Genomic DNA, 20,188 nt, shown 5'->3' with positions numbered 1-20,188 from the left:
GCCATGTCACCATTGCAAAAGAGACTGGTCTTTGACCTTTTTTTTTTTTTTGTCCTATCTATTCTGCTGTTAGGTCTACCAGAATGGGGGATCTGTATCCCTTTTATGCCGGAACAGTTTTACTGTGTCACAGTGGACTTTTTAAGTTGCTGCTGTGGTTTCTTAGTATTATAATGGATATTTATTGAGAATCAGAGTCGATCAGTCAAACAGAACAAAGTTTCTAGAGGGGAGTGAGAAAAAAACAACAACAAAGGACAAAGCACTTACTGTAACGGGTCTTTTACCTGGTTAACTAAAGTTTAAATAAAATTTATTTTAAAATCAATCTGGTTGCACAAGGATACACTCTCTCTCATAACTGTGATGTGGCTCCGTTCAGGAGTAATCAATCACTTTCAAACTCCTGTTCAGTGGGAGTCCACACACACCTGCCACAAATGTTTAACTGCCCACAAACCAACAACACATAGGGCCTTACAGAATTTGCTTTATTCACTGAAATGAATGAAATAAGCCGTTTGCTGACCAGACTTAATGATAAAGTGTATGCGTACATGAATGCATGCGTGCGTGTGCAAGCGTGAGATTACAGAATGTATCCCAAAAGATTAATATTTAAGTCAAAACAACAACAAAAACATCAGCAACTTCCTGTAAGGTGTTTTATCAAGATAGCAGCGGGCTGAAATATCCACGTTTGGCCAAACACTAGACTACACTGCATGACAAAACTGTTGTTTCATAATGTAAACACAAGTCCCACAGGTGACCCCCCCCACACACACACATACACACACTCCCCCCACCCCCATACCCTCACCCTGGCCTGTGAAGGCTTGGTGTGCAGTCATGTGTCTGCCTTGATTGGTGAACTGGAGTCAAATGACACCAGTGGTAACACTGGATTGGTGCAAACAGCGCCCGACACGGAAGTGGAAGTCAAAGTCTAAAAATAGATCACGCACACAATCATTGATTAACAAAAGTAGCCTGCGATGTGTAAATCATTGTGACGGAGTAAAAGTACCGCTTCTTCTGAACATAAAAGTAAAAGTAAAAAGTATGATGCATTCAAACCACTCTGACAAGTTACATTTATCCAAAATGTTACTTGAGTAAATGTAACGAAGTAAATGTTGGGTAGAGGGAAGTCTGGGCTTCTCTACTTAAGCTGCTGTCCCCGCAATACGACCCCAGGTAAGCGGAAGAAAATGGATGGATGGATGGATGGATGGATGGATGGGTGGATGGATGGATGGATGGCTGGATGAACTCAAAAGCATAAGGTGAGCCCTATGGGAGAGTAGATTAAAAACACGAGGGCGAGGCTAGAGCAAGAACATACAATAATGGTTTGGGCTATGAGAGAATATAGTAAAAGGTGTAGCCCAATGGAAGACCAGAGTAAAAATGATGGGGTTCTCCCTGTGGATGAATATACAGTAGTAAAAACATGTGTAGTACTCTTGAGACTAGTAAAAAATGATAATTAGCCGTTTGGAAGAAAACTGTAAAAGCAATAGCCGTGGAGAAGAAGTAAAAACAAAGGAGTTCATTTTCTGTATCTCTATAGGGCTTTTGAAGACACTTGTTTCTGAGTGGCCAGTGTTAAGTAAACAAAGGCAAGTACTTTGGTTGATTCTGACAGCGTGTGATGTCCTCTGAAACAAAAGTGCCAGTCACTCTCCTGTGGTTGATTAAACTTGGCTGCCCTGTGCGCATACTAATTTGATGAACCATGGCAAAGTGTCCATGTTCAAATACAGTTAATTATTATGATTGCCATAATTTTCAACACATAGTTCTTTTTGATTAAAGTATGCAGTTATGTTTTACACATATTTACCCTGTAAATAGTTCAGAATTTGCAACCATAGGAATCAAATCGGCCCTGAGAGCTCAGTGAGTGCAAAAGAAGTTACAAATTCAACTAAAATGTGGGAATGCCTGCGGCTTCATCCTGGTGGTTCTATTATAAATTGGGACAAAATGTGTCGGGAAGTCAAAGCATATATTTTTTTATAGGACACACTCAATGAGCTGTGTCCCGAGTGTGTGTGAGGTGACACACAAGTGCATATACAAATGCTACACCTGCAGAATTGTAGGCCGAGCGAGCTGACGCCAGTGAGTGCAGATAAAAATGGCCCATAGCGGAACAATTCCCAGCAGGCAGATAGTGATGGTCAAGCAAGTTCAAGGTATAATCTTTGTTGGTGCATGAGGGAGGACTAATGAGTGACTGGAAGAAGGGGGGAAAGATGATTATACTTTACATACTAACCTTGGCAACTGAGCCTGTCCTTTAATGACTGCATAATTCAGTGTTCACCTTGGGAGAATGCCATGGGTTTTAGTTTATGAGGTCACCCTGGTAACCTCAATCATTCAAGTGTGAGCTCTGTTTTTGCTTCAGTAAATACACCATAAACACACACATGCACAAACACACATACATTTGGACATGCACTGTCCCTGTTACATGACCAGCAGCATTACAGGTTCAGATTACAATCTTGCTTTACTGCCTGTTTGAGATCCTTGTGCAGGGCAGACTTGTTGTTATGAGTCGATTGATAGCTGTGCATATAACCCTGCATTACTATTAGTTTGAAGAACAAGGTTTACTTTGGTTTATGGTGTGTAGCCTATGAATATAATGCAGTTATTTATGGTCGATCCAGGGATCATTTTTTAACTTCTGTCAGCTCTTTTCCTGCCGAAAAAATAGGTCTCCCAAGACTTTTGTCAGAAACCAGATGGATTTAATTCTTATTAATACTGTTTACAGCTCAAGTTCCACCCTTAGTTGTTTTAATTCTACTTTTAAATCTTTATTGCATGATGTTTATGCCTCCTGTATTGACTTTATTGCTGTCTACCTGTAGGGACCGTGGTGGTGGTCCCCCGTTTCCTCCCAACCATCACTAATTGATACTAGATCTTATTAAGTATCAATAAAAAAACAACTGCAGCACATCTGAGAACATCGTCTAATTAGATAAGCACAGGCAACTGGTGGCCCGTGGCCTTGCTCAGTGTGACCCATGAGTTGGTGGATGCCAAGTGAATAGGGTCCAATATGCAATTATTTAATAATTCAATGCAAATTAAAACAAGGCAACATTCCAACAGCTTCTTCACTTTTGCCATTACCTTCCTAAACAGTAAACAATTCCATTGTAACAAGCTGCCAATATTGCCTTGAGACTGTTGTCACATCTTTGTCGGGTCACTTCTACATTATTCGTACACTCATTGTAGTAGTTTCATCACTCTGCACTATTTGCATATCTGTTGTTGACCAGTACTGGTCACTTACCTGCTTGAGAACTGTCTTCACCATTTGCACAATTGTCTCTGTTCCAGATTATCGCACTTCAAGTCACTTTAAACTGCTTAAATTTCTTGAAGACTGCACAATTGTCACTGCACCAGATTTTTGCTTCATTACTCATTTCAAACTGCTCTAAATTGCTTGAGGACTGCATTATTTGCACAACTTTCATTGTATCAGCATTACCACATTACCGGTAACCTTTCATTGTTCAGTGACTTTCTGTAGTGTGTTTTTGTTTTGTATGTCTCAAAAGTATTGTTTGTAAAAATGGCTGTCTGTTGTCGTACTAGAGGGTCTCCAACTACCAGAGAAAAATTCCTTGTGTATTTTTTACATGGCAAATAAAGATGATTCTGATACCGGTTTAAATCACACACAGCGGGAAATCTAAAAACAGTGAAGGCTCAGCAACCATCATCCACTGCCAGTGATTGGTCATACGCTTACATTTGTTGGTCGGACGGAACGTGGGTGCATAGTGGCAGATCTGCACACCCATCGTTCTCACGTTCTCTCCCCAGTCTTGTGCCTGACGCATTCAGCCGGGAAGCCGCACACTAACCCTAACCCGCACACCTTGCCTTACTTGGATACATTTCCCTCATCTTTGCTCACATTGAAAAGACTATAATACCAGTACTTCAATTGTTGAGCGTCGATGCCAGCAATTCTGGGGTGTGTATTAAACAGGTACAAGGACAATTCTGCTGCAAAAATTGGATTTTGGTGGTGCGTATTATACTCGAGAAATTATGGTACATTTTAATTCTTAATGATTAATACAATTTGTGGTTCCTTGACTGATGAGTTTAATTTGTTCCATGACAAAGTGCGTAACTCAGTTTACCTGTATTTCAAAAAAATATTTGCCAATGTCAACTCAAGTCAAGTTTAGACTCGATGGGGTTCACAGGCCCACAGGTGGCAATGATTGACACATCCCTTTATCTAAACCCCTCATTTGGGCAAAGAAAAACTCAAAACCCCATTTGGGGAAAAAAGAAACCTGGAGGAGGGACCGCAGATGGGGGAATCCTCCTTTCAAGGATGACGAGGCTGCAATGGATGTCGAGTGGGCATTTTATCACATAGTATGGTGCTGTACAATCTTAAGATGGCATGAGACTCCATTTAAAGAGATGAGGCGCCACAGGTAGATGCCTTCGGGCTAGTGGTTCTGCCTCAGGACCTGGCCAAGTCTGTCAGAGTAGAATCTTCCATAGCAACGACTCCAGGAAAGTGGTCCACCCCAGATATGTGCAGGAGAGGAGAGTGGAGGAGATAGGACAAGTGGGAGTGCAACAGGCCTACATGTACGTTAACGAAATACCAAAGTGTAAAAATAAGTCTTAAACATTTCTACTCAGGTAGCAGCGCGAATATCCGCAGGTAGGGCCTTCCAGAGTACTGGAGACTGAATAGAAAATGCTCTATAGCCTGCAGACTTCTTTCTTGCTCTTAGAATCACCAGAAGACCAGCGTATTTCGAGCAAAGCTTTTGGGATGGAACATACGGTGACACTAAGTCAGCAAGATAGGAGGATGCTAAGCCGGTAATATTTTATGACTAAGTAACGAAACCTTAAAAGCGGATCTCAAGTGGACGGAGAGCCAATGTAAGTTGGCCAGTATTGTAATAATATGATCAAAATTTCTTGTCCTCATCACAAGTCTTGCTCCGGCATTTTGTACGAACTGCATGCTTTTAATACTAGACATGGTAAGAACAGAAAGCAGCAGATTAGAGTAGTCGAGGCGAGACGTAACAAATGCATGGACTATGATCGCTGCATCACTAGCACGAAAGCGGGCAGGCGGGGGACATCTAGTCTGAATGGACCATGTTCTGTGACTCAATTTTTGGGAGTCAGGAATAAGATCCTGCCTCACGTGGAGGAGTTCATGTATCTTGGGGTCTTGTTCAAGAGGGAAGGAAGAATGATTAGATCCAAAGGCAGATCGCTGCAGCATCTGCAATAATGCGGACTGTGTATCGGTCTGTCGTGGTGAAGAAGGAGGTGAGGAGAAAGGTGAAGTTCTCGATTTAACGGTCCATCTATGTTCCTACCCCCACCTATGGTCACAAGTTGTCATGATCGAAAGAACAAGATCGCAGATACAAGCAGCCGAAATGAGTCTCTTCCGCAGGGTGTCTAGGTTCTCTCCCTTAGAGATAGAATGAGAAGCTTGGTCATCCAAGAGGGGCTCATAGTCGAGAAGCTGCTCCTACACATCGGTACAAGAGGAGCCAGATGAGGTGGCTCGGAAATCTCGTTAGGATGCCTCCAGGACGCCTCCCTTGTGAGGTGTTCCAGGCACATCCCACCCTGAGGAGGCCTTGGGGATGATCCAGGACAAGCTGGAGAGACTACGTCTCTCGGCTGGCCTTGAAAGGCCCAGGATCCCCCGAGAAGAGCTGGATGAACTGGCTGAGGAGAGGGAAGTCTGAGCTTCCCTGCTTGAGCTGCTGCCCCCGGGACTTGCCCTTGTATAAGCAGAAGTAGATGGATGGATGGATGCAAAACCACTCCAAAAACAACATGGATGGTCATCTGAACAGTCCAAATCCATTTATTGCTGCCCCCGGGACCTGCCCTTGTATAAGCAGAAGTAGATGGATGGATGCAAAACCACTCCAAAAACAACATGGATGGTCATCTGAACAGTCCAAATCCATTCATCAACAGGGTGGGGGGTCTTGTTCCTCAACTACTATCAGTGACTGTTGCTCTTCTTTTATTTTTCACTCACTGAGCAAGGCATATATAAGACTCGCCCGTAACACTCCTTTTGGCATGCAACTCGAAGGCAAAAATCAAGGAAGCAATGGCTCGTAACTCTAATAAGTCTCTACTATATATATATATATATATATATATATATATATATATATATATGTACATACACACGCACACACATGCACACACACAGTGGGTATGGAAAGTATTCAGACCCCTTACATTTTTCACTCTATATTGCAGCCATTTGCTAAAATCATTTAAATTCATTTATTCCCCTCATTTATTTACACACAGCACCCCATATTGACAGGAAAAAAACTGAATTGTTGAAAGTTTAGCAGCTGTATTAAAAAAGAAAAACTGAAATATCACACAGCCATAAGTATTCAGACCCTTTTCCTCAGTATTTAGTCTTTGTCATTCCTCTCCAGTTCTGTCAGGTTGGATGGTGACCGTTGGTGTACAGCCACTTTCAGGTCTTTCCAGAGATGCTCAATTGGGTTTAAGTCAGGGCTCTGGTTGGGCCATTCAATAACTGTCACGGAGTTGTTCTGAAGCCACTCCATCGTTATTTTAGCTGTGCTTAGGGTCATTGTCTTGTTGGAAGGTGAACCTTCTGCCCAGTCTGAGGTCCTGAGCACTCTGGAGAAGGTTTTCGTCCAGGATATCTCTGTACTTATCCGCATTCATCTTTCCTTCAATTGCAACCGTCGTCCTGTCCCTGCAGCTGCAAAACACCCCCACATCATGATGCTGCCACCACCATGATTCACGGTTGGGACTGTATTGGACAGGTCCAGGTTTTCTCCACACCTACCACTTAGAATTAAGGCCTGCAAGTTATATCTTGGTCTCATCAGACCAGATAATCTTATTTCTCAACATCTTGGAGTCCTTCAGGTGTTTTTTTTAGCAAACACCATGTGGGCTTTCATGTGCCTTGCACTGAGGAAAGGCTTCCGTCGGGCCACTCATCCATCAAGCCCCGACTGGTGGAGGGCTGCAGTGATGGTTGACTTTCTAGAACTTTCTCCCATCTCCCGACTGCATCTCTCTCGAGCTCAGCCACAGTGATCTTTGTGTTCTTCTTTACTTCTCTCACCAAGGCTCTTCTCCCTGATTGCTCAGTTTGGTCGGACGGGCAGCTCTAGGAAGGGTTCTGGTTGTCCGAAACGTCTTCCATTTAAGGATTATGGAGGCCACGGAGCTCTGAGGAACCTTAAGTGCAGCAAACATTTTTTTGTAACCTTAGCCAGATCTGTGCCTTGCCACAATTCTGTCTCTAAGTTCTTCAGGCAGTTCCTTTGACCTCATGATTCTCATTTGCTCTGACATGCACTGTGGTCTGTAAGGTCTTATATAGACAGGTGTGTGCCTTTCCTAATCAAGTCCAATTTGTATAAACACAGCTGGACTCCAATGAAGGTGTCGAACCATCTCAAGGATGATCAGAAGAAATGGGACAGCAACAGAGTTAAATATATGAGTGTCACAGGAAAGGATGTGAATACTTATGGCTGTGTGATTTCAGTTTTCCTTTTTTAATCTGCTAAAATTTCAACGATTCTCTTTTTTTCTGTCAATATATGGTGCTGTGTGTACATTAATGAGGAAAAAAATTAGCTTAAATTATTTTAGTAAATGGCTCCAATATAACAATCCATCCATCCATCCATTTTCTACCGCTTATCCAAGGTCGGGTCGCGGGGGCAGTAGCTTTAGCAGGGACGCCCAGACTTCCCTCTCCCCAGCCACTTCATCCAGCTCTTCCGGGGGGATCCTGAGGCGTTCCCAGGCCAGCCGAAGGATGTAGTCTCTCCAGCGTGTCCTGGGTCGTCCCCGTGGTCTCCTCCCGGTGGCACGTGCCCGGAACACCTCACCAGGGAGGCGTCCGGGAGGCATCCGAATCAGATGCCCCAGCCACCTTATCTGGCTCCTCTCGATGTGAAGGAGCAGCGGCTCTACTCTGAGATCCTCTCGGTTGACCGAGCTTCTCACCCTATCTCAAAGGGAGAGCCCGGACACCCTGCGGAGGAAACGCATTTCGGCCGCTTGTATCCTGGATCTTGTTCTTTCGGTCACGACCCATAGCTCGTGACCATATGTGAGGGTAGGAACGTAGATCGACCGGTAAATCGAGAGCTTCGCCTTTCGGCTTAGCTCCTTCTTCACCACAACGGATCTATACATCACTGCAGAAGCTGCACCAATCCGCCTGTCGATCTCCCGTTCCATTCTTCCCTCACTCGTGAACTAGACCCCAAGATACTTGAACTCCTCCATTTGGGGCAGGATCTCATCCCCGACCTGAAGAGGGCACGCCACCCTTTTCCGACTGAGGACCATGGTCTCAGATTTGGAGGTGTTGATTCTCATCCCAGCCGCTTCACACTCGGCTGCGAACTGCTCCAGTGAGAGTTGGAGGTCACGGCTTGATGAAGCCAACAGAACCACATCATCTGCAAAAAGCAGACATGGAATAGTGAGGCCACCAAACCGGACCCCCTCTACGCCTCGGCTGCGCCTAGAAATTCTGTCCATAAAAGTTATGAACAGAATCGGTGACAAAGGGCAGCCTTGGCGGAGTCCAACCCTCACCGGAAACGAGTCCGACTTACTGCCAGATATGCGGACCAAACTCTGACTCCGATCGTACAGGGACCGAACGGCCCGTATCAGGGGGTTCGGTACCCCATACTCCCGAAGCACCCCCCACAGGACCACCCGAGGGACACGGTCGAACGCCTTCTCCAAGTCCACAAAACACATGTAGACTGGTTGGGCGAACTCCCATGAACCCTCGAGGACCCTGCCAAGGGTGTAGAGCTGGTCCACTGTTCTACGGCCAGGACGAAAACCATACTGCTCCTCCTGAATCTGAGATTCGACTTCCCGACGGACCCTCCTCTCCAGCACCCCTGAATAGACCTTACCAGGGAGGCTGAGAAGTGTGATCCCCCTGTAGTTGGAACACACCCTCCGGTCCCCCTTCTTAAAAAGGGGGACCACCACCCCAGTCTGCCAATCCAGAGGCACTGTCCCCGATGTCCACCCGATGTTGCAGAGGCGTGTCAACCAGGACAGTCCTACAACATACAGAGCCTTGAGGAACTCCGGGCGAATCTCATCCACCTCCAGGGCCTTGACACTGAGGAGCTTTTTAACCACCTCGGTGACCTCAACCCCAGAGATAGGAGAGCCCGCCTCAGAGAACCCAGACTCTGCTCCCTCATGGGAAGGCGTGTCGGTGGAATTGAGGAGGTCTTCGAAGTATACTCCCCACCGGTTCACAACATCCCAAGTCGAGGTCAGCAGAGCCCCATCCCCACTATACACAGTGTTGGTGGTGCTCTGCTTCCCCCTCCTGAGACGCCGGATGGTGGACCAGAATTTCCTTGAAGCCGTCCGGAAGTCTTTCTCCATGGCCTCACCGAACTCCTCCCATGCCCGAGTTTTTGCTTCAGTGACCACCAAAGCTGCATTCCGCTTGGCCAGCCGGTACCCATCATCTGCCTCAGGAGTCCCACAGGCCAAAAAGGCCCGATAGGACTCCTTCTTCAGCTTGACGGCATCCCCGGCAATCCCCGAACCCGTTGGTGGACACCAACGGGTTCGGGGATTGCCGCTACGACAGGCACCAACCATCTTACGGCCACAGCTCCGGTCGGCCGCCTCAGCAATGGAGGCGCGGAACATGGTCCACTCGGACTCGATGTCCCCCGCCTTCCTCAGAACATGAGCAAAGTTCTGTCGGAGGTGGGAGTTGAAACTCCTTCTGACAGGGGATTCCGCCAGACGTTCCCAGCAGACCCTCACAATACGTTTGGGCTTGCCACGTCGGACTGGAAATCTTCCCCCACCATCGGAGCCAACTCACCACCAGGTGGTGATCAGTTGACAGCTCTGCCCCTCTCTTTACCCGAGTGTCCAAGACATACAGCCGTAAATCCGATGATACGACCACAAAGTCGATCATCGAACTGCGACCGAGGATGCACGTGTGGACACCCTTATGCTTGAACATGGTGTTCGTTATGGACAATCCATGATGAGCACAGAAGTCCAATAACAGAACACCACTCAGGTTCTGATCGGGCGGGCCGTTCCTCCCAATCACGCCCTTCCAGGTCTTTCTGTCATTGCCCACGTGAGCATTGAAGTCCCCCAGCAGAACGATGGAGTCCCCAGCGGGAGTGCTCTCCAGCACCCCCTCCAAGGACTCCAAAAAGGGTGGGTACTCTGAACTGCTGTTTGGTGCATAGGCACAAACAACAGTCAGGACCCATCCCCCCACCCGAAGGCGGAGGGAGGCTACCCTCTCGTCCACCGGGGTGAACTCCGGGCAACTCCAGAGTGGAAGAGAGTCCAACCCCTCTCGAGAGGACTGGTACCAGAGCCCAAGCTGTGCGTGGTGGCGAGTCCGACTACATCTAGTCGGAACTTCTCGAGCTCACGCACCAGCTCGGGCTCCTTCCCTGCCAGAGAGGTGACATTCCACGTCCCTAGAGCCAGCTTCTGTAGCCGGGGATCGGATCGCCAAGGTCCCCGCCTTCGGCCACCGCCCAGCTCGCACTGCACCCGACCCCTATGGCCCCCTCCCACAGGTGGTGAGCCCATGGGAAACCCTTTCGGGCTGTGCCTGGCCACGCCCCATGGGTGCAGGCCTTCGAGCCCCACCTCCAGGCCTGGCTCCAGAGGGGGGCCCCGGTAACCCGCGTCCGGGCAAGGGAAACCTGAATCCATTTATTGTACTCGTCATCGGGGTTTTTGGAGTCGTGCTTTGTCTGGTCCCTCACCTAGGACCTGTTTGCCATGGGTGACCCTGCCAGGGGCATAAAGCCCCAGACAACTTAGCTCCAAGGATCATTGGGACACACAAACCCCACCACCACAATAAGGTAACGGCTCAAGGAGGGGCCAATATAACAAAGAGTGAAAAATTTAAGGGGGTCTGAATACTTTCCGTACCCATTGTGTGTGTGTGTGTGTGTGTGTGTGTGTGTGTGTGTCAGCCCTCCCAGTTAACATGGATATTTGGATTCTAAGTCCATCAGTGGCAGTAAATGAGTTGTTTTTATTTTTTATTTTTTTTTCCAGTTCACTTTTGCTGCTCTGATTTTAAAGGAGATGCATGTGATTTGACACAATTTCTTGGATACATTGTGCAGATGGGGTAAAGTGGCTCTTTAGCCTGCATTATTAAAAGCCTTAGATCTGTTTTTCTTGTTTTCGGCTGATGGAAATATATGATCACAAAGCTGTAGAAGCTGAAACACCACGGAAATTATCAAGCACGCTTGGTTTGCATCAGTGCAAAGTAGAGAATGGTTGATTCTGGAAGTACTGCTTGTTCTCGTATTTTTAAAAGAAAAGTTTGACAGTCTATGTGATGATCGGTACAGAGCTTCTAGTTAAAGTGGGGGAAAAAATCCTCAGTAGCTCTTGTCATACCAATTTACATACAGTAATTATATGGCACTTTGTGGGACTAAAGGGTTAAATGCTTCATAATTAGAGAAAAAGTTGCCAGTAGCATTTATGCTGCATAAAGCATTTCTTAACCTCAAACTAAATCCATCCTCAGTAATTTCTTATTGATTAAATATGTTTTTGCCGCTGGTATTTAATATTAACCGGAGAATCCAAGACAAGCTGCTGGTTGCCTTCTTTTATTGTATACCAAGAGTGATTGAGGCAAAATGGAGTGCACTATTTGGCTGCAACCAGCAGATGCACTGTTGATTCACTCAGACTAGTATGTAATCTAAAGGCCTTTTCACACTTGACAATGTGCAAGACGCCGACAACTTTCCCATTCATTGTCTATGTGGTGAGGGGGCAGGATAATGGAATGCCACATTGCGGCTAAGCACGGCAAGTGCAGAGGGTGATTGATGTAACGTGCGCAATCAAATAGAAAAATGTTCCAATTTGGAGCAGCGTCACAGTGACGCCAGCGTCAGCGCCTCCAATAGGAGAGGGGCTCGCCGAGTGATTTCTGAGAGGGAGTTGTATTGTAAATGACAAGGGGTAAATGGAGAAAGACGTAATAATTGCAGTTTCCCACTGTTCCAAACTTAGGGACAACAGAAAATTATATAAAGAGACGTCTCTCCAGGAGGCTTTCAAACCCCCTTTCATAGCTCCCTGTTCAGCCTGAAATTTGCTCTGCGTGGAACTATAGCTCACGAATGAACTTAAACTCCGACATCCTGCCATGAAATTAGTATGGAAGACAATTGTTCCCTTTTTGTTTTTTATTTTTGTTTGTTTTGCTCCTCCTCCTTAAAACAAGCAAAGCCAGCCAGGCCTTTCTTTTGCAGCAATGACAAATACATATTGCGGCCCACTCAGTGGCCTATTGACTCCCATGTAGGCTACGCCAGCACTTCCAAATAGGGACATCGTCAACATTGGCTGCACCAGGGTGCTGTTGTCCTTGCGCTTTGCTGTGTGGACCTTTCATACAGAGCAAATGCAGTATGAAAAGGCCTTAAATAGGACCAACATGATGTCAGCTATAGGAAGTGCATCATATACTGTCGACCTGCCACAACCAGAGGTGGGTAGAGTCGAGTACTATTACTTTAGAATAATATGCCTCAAGTAAAACTAAAAAGTTGTCCTAGTAATTATTTGAGTAAGAATAAGAATGTACTCAGTGAAATAAACTACTCAAGTAAAGAGTCATGTGACTAATGTCTGATTTAAAAAAATATATAAAGACAGAGCATGAGCATCAAATGAAACAAAGTAAAAAATAATTTATAGGACTCCACACACACCTTTAAATTTTTAACTGCCCAAAAACCAACAACACATGCATTGGGCCTGATAGAAACATGGTTTGCATTATTCACTTAAATAACCTAACAAAGAAGCTGTTTGCTGAACACACTTAATGATTATGTTTGTGTTGTGTGTGTTTGAGCGCTGCTGTGTTTGTGTGTGTATGTGTGTGTGTGTGTGAGAGAGAGAGAGAGAGAGAGAGGGAGAGAGAGAAACTTACCGCAAGGTGTTTCCTCAAGTTAGAAGTGGGCTGAAATATCACAATTTAAGAGCTTCATGACAAAGCCGTTGTTTTTCAGAGTCTGTGAAATAAACACTTGCGCGGCTATTATTTTCCCCCAAAATGAGTCACTTTGATTGGCCCATAAAGGGTTTGATCATCTGATTGGTGAATTGGAGTCAAATGACACTAGTAATCACGTGGATTGGTGCAACGGCGCCCTATGAGGAAGTCGATGATCAAGTCTAAAAACAGATCGCACACGCAATAATGGATAAATAAATAAAGTAAATGTAACGGTGTAAATTTAAAGCATTACTAACCCACCTCTGGCCACAACACACACATATTCCTCCTGCTAGCATTAGTCTGCTCACTATAACACAAGTGTTCTATCTTCGGGCGAGAGGCGGGTACAACCTGAACTGGTCGCCAGCCAATCGCAGTGCACATATAATCAAACAACCATTCGCACTCACATTCACACTTAGGGGCAATTTAGAGTCTTCAATTAACCTACCATGTATGTTTTTGGGATGTGGGAGGAAAACAAGACCCACGCAGACACGGGCAGAACATGAAAACTCCACACAGGCGAGGCGAGATTTGAACCCGGGTCCTTAGAAGGTAGTTACTCACATTACTTCCATGCAGGCATGGTGGGTTCAAGTCTTACTCAATGTTAGTGTGAAAGTGAGTGGGAATGGTTGTCTATTGGTCAGGTCTGCATTGCAATTGGGAATCTGTTCTCAATTGCGTAACCTGGATGGATAAGTAAATAAATAAATACATAAATAAATTAATAAATGATTGTGGCAGTCGGCACGGTGGCCGACTGGTTAGAGCGTCAGCCTCACAGTTCTGAGGACCCGGGTTCAATCCCCGGCCCCGCCTGTGTGGAATTTGCATGTTCTCCCCGTGCCTGTGTGGGTTTTCTCCGGGCACTCCGGTTTCCTCCCACATCCCAAAAACATGCATTAATTGAAGACTCTAAATTGCCCGTAGGTGTGTCTGTGAGTGCGAATGGTTGTTTGTTTGTATGTGCCCTGCGATTGGCTGGCAACCATTTCAGGGTGTACTGATTTTAGGAAGAATTGGCTTGACACCATTTTTTGTCAATGATCATTTTTAGATCATACAAAAGGTTCCAGATAGAGATGGTGTGACTTTCTATCTCTGATTGTTTATTCGAGCACCTGTCACTTTTCCACACTCAAAGGATGCCAGGATGTACTGGAAGATAAAGCAGCAGGTGTGTGCTTCTCCTACCTGATAAAATACTATACAGTGCATAACAAGACAACAGTCAGTTGTGAGTTCAACATCTCACCCTTCTATTTACACCTCTGTTTCTTTACAAGTGGGACATTGATCTGATCAATTGAGTAAAAAGACAATTTCTTTCCTTTTCCTCAGCCAATTCTTCTGTATTAAAAAGCACTGAAAAAAAGGAATGTGTTCTCTTATTATTCATTTACTCTTAAGTCTAGCATCAATTGTATGTTCTTATACATCAGTGATGTGGCCAAGTCGTGCTTGATTATGACCTCTCCCCTCTGTCTTTCCACCAATTTGCAAGCTCCCATCAGCCAACAAGAGTTAATGTTACTAGACTGCCCCCCAGTGAATGCTCATGAAGGTCTCTTTTTCTGTGAGCAACCGATGGATGCAGCTGCTTTGAGCACTGCGTCTCAGTTTTAAGACTCTCTTGATGGCGACACATTTTTTAAGACTCCTTTGATGGCAATGTGTTTCTTGCTGGGAATAGCTCACAGAACTGATATTAGCTCTTGTTAAATTTGCTGAATAATGCTTTTACCACTTTTGGTTTCTGCTAGTTTGACATGAAATATGACAAGAGAGTGATTTCATTGCACTGCATATTGTTGTTCTAATTAGAAATAGCACCATCCAGCTGTCTGCAACTATAACTGATGCTATTTACCACACATTAAAGGTCCCGTATTTTGCCAAACCAACTTTTTCTACTGTTTGGAATGAAATACTATGGTACCTCAGTAACCATGTCAAATCCATCCATCCATCCATTTCCTGAGCCGCTTCTCCTCACTAGGGTCGCGGGCATGCTGGAGCCTAACCCAGCTATCACCGGGGTACACCCTGAAATGGTTGCCAGCCAATCGCAGGGCACATACAAACAAACAACCATACGCACTCACATTCACACCTACGGGTAATTTAGAGTCTTCAATTAACCCACCATGCATGTTTTTGGGATGTGGAAGGAAACCGGAGTACCCGGAGAAAACCCACACAGGCACAGGGAGAACATGCAAACTCGGGGGTCGGCGATTGAACCCCGGAACTCAGAACTGTGAGGCAAACGCTCTAACCAGTCGCCCACCTCAAATGAGATTCACTTTTGTAAATCCAATATTACTCACTATTATTTGAGCCATGGCAGGGTGGACGACTGGTTAGCAGATCTGACTCACAGTTCTGAGGACCCAAATCCCGCCTCGCCTGTGTGGCGTTTGCATGTTGTCCCCGTGCCTGGGTGGGTTTTCTCCTGGTACCTCCCACATTCCAAAAACATGCATGGTAGGTTCACTGAAGACACTAAATTGCCTGCAGGTGTGAATGTGAGTGCACTTGCCTGAAATCAGCTGGGATAGGCTCCAGCACGCCCGCGACCCTGGTGAGGATAAGCTGTACGGAAAATGGATGGATGTATGGATGGATTATTTGAGGCTGTCAGGGATGTGTTTGTTTAACAATTGACTATTTTTACTTGTAAGTCACTAGTAACAAAACTGTTTACATATTGTTAAGCTGCCCATTTACTGCTGCTTATGGTTGGAGTTATAGAGTACCTGGTCAACAACAGCAGGGTTTTACAAAATGAAATATTTCCAGTTCTTCCTCATGTCCTTTCTTGTTCTCTTGAACCCTTCTTCATAGGACATTCTCAGGTAGTTGAGGAGCAAAGGTTGAGGAGCAAACACTCACCTGACCACCCTTAAAATGCCATTGTGTGAGTGTGGTATTATGGCATTCCCCCGACATAGGGACAAAAAGCTCACGATAGTAGTAGTAGTTGTTTTTGTGTTTTGTGTTGTTGTTGTTTGTTGTGTCGAGTCGTGCTTTTCTCTGTGTGCATGCGTGCATGCATGGTCTGTGTGCGTGCATGCGTTCATGTGTGTAAATTAGCCTGGCCACCATTACTATGCCTGCTGATGGAATGATCTCATTGTATTGGACACACATAACCACTGTCAGCGTCACCCATCACCACAGTCTTATGATGTGACCACTGCCAGTGTCAGGTGAGGAGTGAAAAACTGTACAAGAATCAACACAGGTATCACATATTTTCCATGAAAAAAAGTAAAGAGAAATTACTTGTAACCTTTTATATAGCGCTGAGACCATGTTAAGTCTAAATACACACCGTGCCACGCACTCCAAGGCCGTAGAAGCATTTGATCTCACCCAGGCAAAAAAGCGAGGAAAGGTTATGGTCCGGACATATGTGGTTTCGAGGTTATGAACGCCACACAATGAATTACATTTCTCAGTGGGATAACAATTTGTCATTACGTGGCACAAGAAGGCACACTCAATTTTAGCCACTGTTTTTCATTGAATTGTTCATATGTATTTGCTAAATATGTTTTTCATGTAAATATTTACTCTAATTATGATTTTTACTTCTGTTTCTGGACACATCAGGTGAGGCTGGGGGACACCACCTCATCTACACGCACCACCAGCACCGTGGTACACCAAGTTTGTGGCCTCTCACCACTGCTCTTCTCTCTCTACACAAACAACTGCACCTCAACGCACCCAGTTGTCAAACTCGTGAAGTTTGCAGACGACACCACAGTCATCGGCCTCATCAAAGACGGTAACGAGTCTGCGTATCGACAGGAAGTGGAGTGGCTGGAGCTGTGGTGCGTCCGACACAACCTGGAGCTGAACACGCTCAAGACTGTAGAGATCATCGTGGACTTCAGGAGGCATCCTTCGCCACATCTGCCCCTCACGCTGTCCAACTGCCCTGTGTCAGCTGTCGAGACCAAGTTCCTCGGAATTAGAGTCTCTGAGGACCTGAAGTGGGAGATCAACATCAATTCCATCCTCAAAAAGGCCCAGCAGAGGACGTACTTCCTGCGGCTTCTGAGGATGCATGGCCTGCCACAGGAGCTGGTGAGGCAGTTCTACACAGCAGTCATCGAGTCAGTCCTGTGTTCATCCATCACAGTCTGGTTTGGTGCTGCTACAAAAAAGGACAAACTCTGACTGCTGAAAAGATTCCCGGTACCCCCCTACCCACCCTTGAGGACTTGCACGCTGCCAGAACTAAGACAAGAGCGTGCAAAATCCTCTTGGACCCTCCACATCCTGGTCACCACCTCTTCCAGCTCCTTCCCTCAGGTATGCGCTATCGATCAATGCAAACTAGAACAAGCAGACATTCCAACAGCTTCTTCCCTCTTGCCATTAACTTCTTAAGCAGTCAACTTTCAATTCCATTGTAACATGCTGCCAATTTGTCTTGAAATTGTAGGCACATCTCTGTCGGGCCAATTATACTGTACATTACTCGTGCACTCACTGTAGTAGTCCACCTTGCACTACTTGAATTTCGGTTGTTTTCCAATACTGGCCACTCATGTGCTTGAGAAGCATCTGCACCATTTGCACAATTGACATTGTCCCAGATTATTTACTACTAGTCACTTTAAACTGCACAAATTTCTAGAAGTCTCTGCGCCATTTGCACATTGGTCACTGCACCAGACTATTGTTCTATTAGTCATTTCAAACTGCTCTAATTGTTATAGGACAGTTGTCAAAAAACAAAAACAAAACTGTACCGGCATTACCACATATACTTGTAACCTTTTATTGCTCAATGACTGTGTTTTTATGTTTTTATGTCTCAAAGGTCATACTACTGCAGCTCCAACTACCGGAGACAAATTCCTTGTGTGTTTTTGACATACTTGTCAAATAAAGATGATTATGATTCTGATTTAGAGTAGAGTATAGGTTAGTGATCTTATAAATGGTGGACCCCTTGTATGTTTACTAAATATCAGCTAAATCGAGTGCACTACATTTTGGACAAAATGATTCTAAATTTGTGAGAACGGGCTCACCAATGGAAATTTTGGGGAAATTTGAAAAAATAACTACTCCTCACAATAATACAGAAGACATGTGAATGACAAACACGACCTTAAGCAGCAGAGTCAAAACAGTATTTTATAGCCCCTCATTATAGTCTCTGACTTAATGTTACAGTGAGACAACTGTAAACCTTTAACATTTGTATTGGTAATAAGAAATGCAGGTAGCATTATATTATCTGATTATCTGATTATCTGATCTCATATTATCAATCACTGTCACAAATTGACCTAGTTAATAAATGATAATGAGCTAATTTTTGTTTAAATGTGAAAGTGTTGTCTGCTGTTGATGCACTGAAGAAGCGTAACAACAGCCCATAAGGTAATAACGGACCATAAAGTAATATATTTGCCCTTTTTAAAATATAATAGGCCCATAACCTGTTAACTGGCTAATAATGTGATAAAAGTCCTGAACCTATAATGTAATAACTTTTTTATGATTTCTTTTTTTTTTTTTTTTTTTATTTATTGTTATGACGTTATTGCCCTGGTTGAGGAAAAAAAAAAAGTATTTGCAAATGTAATAACTGAGTCCAGAATGTAATAATATACTAATATCACTTTATTTAACTTTTTGTTTTTTGGACATAACTATGAAACTGCATACCCTCTCCATCTCTGTCTGTCCCTCTCGCTCGCCCTCTCTCCAATGTATTTGTGGTATGATGGTTAGCATGATCTCTTGTCCTGCCTGCTGCTCCTTAGCCTTTCAAACTATCGCCTGATGTAGTGGACATTATAGGCTCAGGACTTATTACGGTATTCGGGAGTTATTACATTATGCGCCTACTACATTTTCAAAATTGCAAATTTATTACGCTATGGGCCATCATTATGTTATGGGCTTCTACATGTACGTAACTTGTCTCTGAGGCAAGAAGCTTCACTGTCACAGTCTCGTGTCACAGTTTTGGTTCCAACGACGTATGAGTGACGAATCTTCTCTTTAGCAGATTGTCAGATTGTGTTCCCTCAATTTCAGATGTTCAGCGGAAAATCTCTTGAAAGGAGTTCATAAAAAAAAATCATATTACTGTTTTGTTAGTGTAGCACATGCATATTTAATATTCATTTGAATAAGTATTGGCACCACATACCACGACTATCCTGGGTTTTGCCTATAAAGGATCGTACTAAAATATTGCGTCCCTAATCAAACTATGTGCAACTAGAAATGCACTCTATCGATTGAGCTTTTGTTTTTATTTTTTTATTTGTTAAATCTCTTGAGATCCTGCTTTTTATATAAGTTCCAGGAGTGATGTCACAAAAGCTATATTTCAAATCCAAGTTTTTCCCCTTCAAAGTATTCCCTGTTGAGTCCAATGCACTTTTCCAACAATCTCAGCCACGCCTGGAAGGATTCTTTTGGGATTCTCTGCAGCTCCGTCATCATGAACATCTTGATGTCATAGATGTCTGCGAAAAGCGTCCCCCGTAATGACCCCCTTGAGTCACGTAGTGTGAGGAGGGGTGTTGCTCCAGCACAGCAATGTTCTTATCAGCCAGGAACTGTCGGATGCTCAGGTCATTGTGAGCAGCCGCGTTGTCCTGGTGAAGCAGCCTGGAGTTTTTTTTGTGAGGAATTGTATGAAAATCAAGAAACACTACATTATGTTCTATGTATCTTTTGTTTCTTCATCTGACTTCCTTCACCATTTGTTGTAATGTGAATATACAGTGTATCGTGAAACTTATATGAATAAGTTAGTACTACCCTAATTTTGAACATAGTAATGTTGCTAATAATGATTTGGGGATATAGCATACCGGTAATTCCTTCCGCGGGACCTTTTTTGGCGGGGCTGGTTTTTGCTATATTAGTCCGCTATTCTGTCTTTTGTAGTTCCGACCAATGAGGGTATGGTGTAATGTAACAAATCGAGCATGCCACTTTTTGCGCGATAAAAAGTTGGACTGAGTGTAAAGG

General features: G+C 44.6%; 1 protein-coding gene across 1 annotated transcript in view; it reads left to right on the top strand.

Annotated features, from left to right (window-relative positions):
• LOC133485287 (uncharacterized) overlaps nt 1-18,024 on the top strand; it is a 37,462-nt gene extending 19,438 nt beyond the window's left edge. The window contains exon 2 of the mRNA XM_061788751.1: nt 16,787-18,024. Coding sequence (XP_061644735.1) covers nt 16,787-17,359 — 573 coding nt within the window. The 3' untranslated portion in view covers nt 17,360-18,024. The remainder of the gene's footprint in view (nt 1-16,786) is intronic.
• Nucleotides 18,025-20,188: the final 2,164 nt, after the last annotated feature.

This window comes from Phyllopteryx taeniolatus, chromosome 10 (assembly GCF_024500385.1).
Source record: "Phyllopteryx taeniolatus isolate TA_2022b chromosome 10, UOR_Ptae_1.2, whole genome shotgun sequence".
Classification (NCBI taxonomy): domain Eukaryota; kingdom Metazoa; phylum Chordata; class Actinopteri; order Syngnathiformes; family Syngnathidae; genus Phyllopteryx; species Phyllopteryx taeniolatus.
This window is presented reverse-complemented; position numbering and strand designations above follow the sequence as displayed.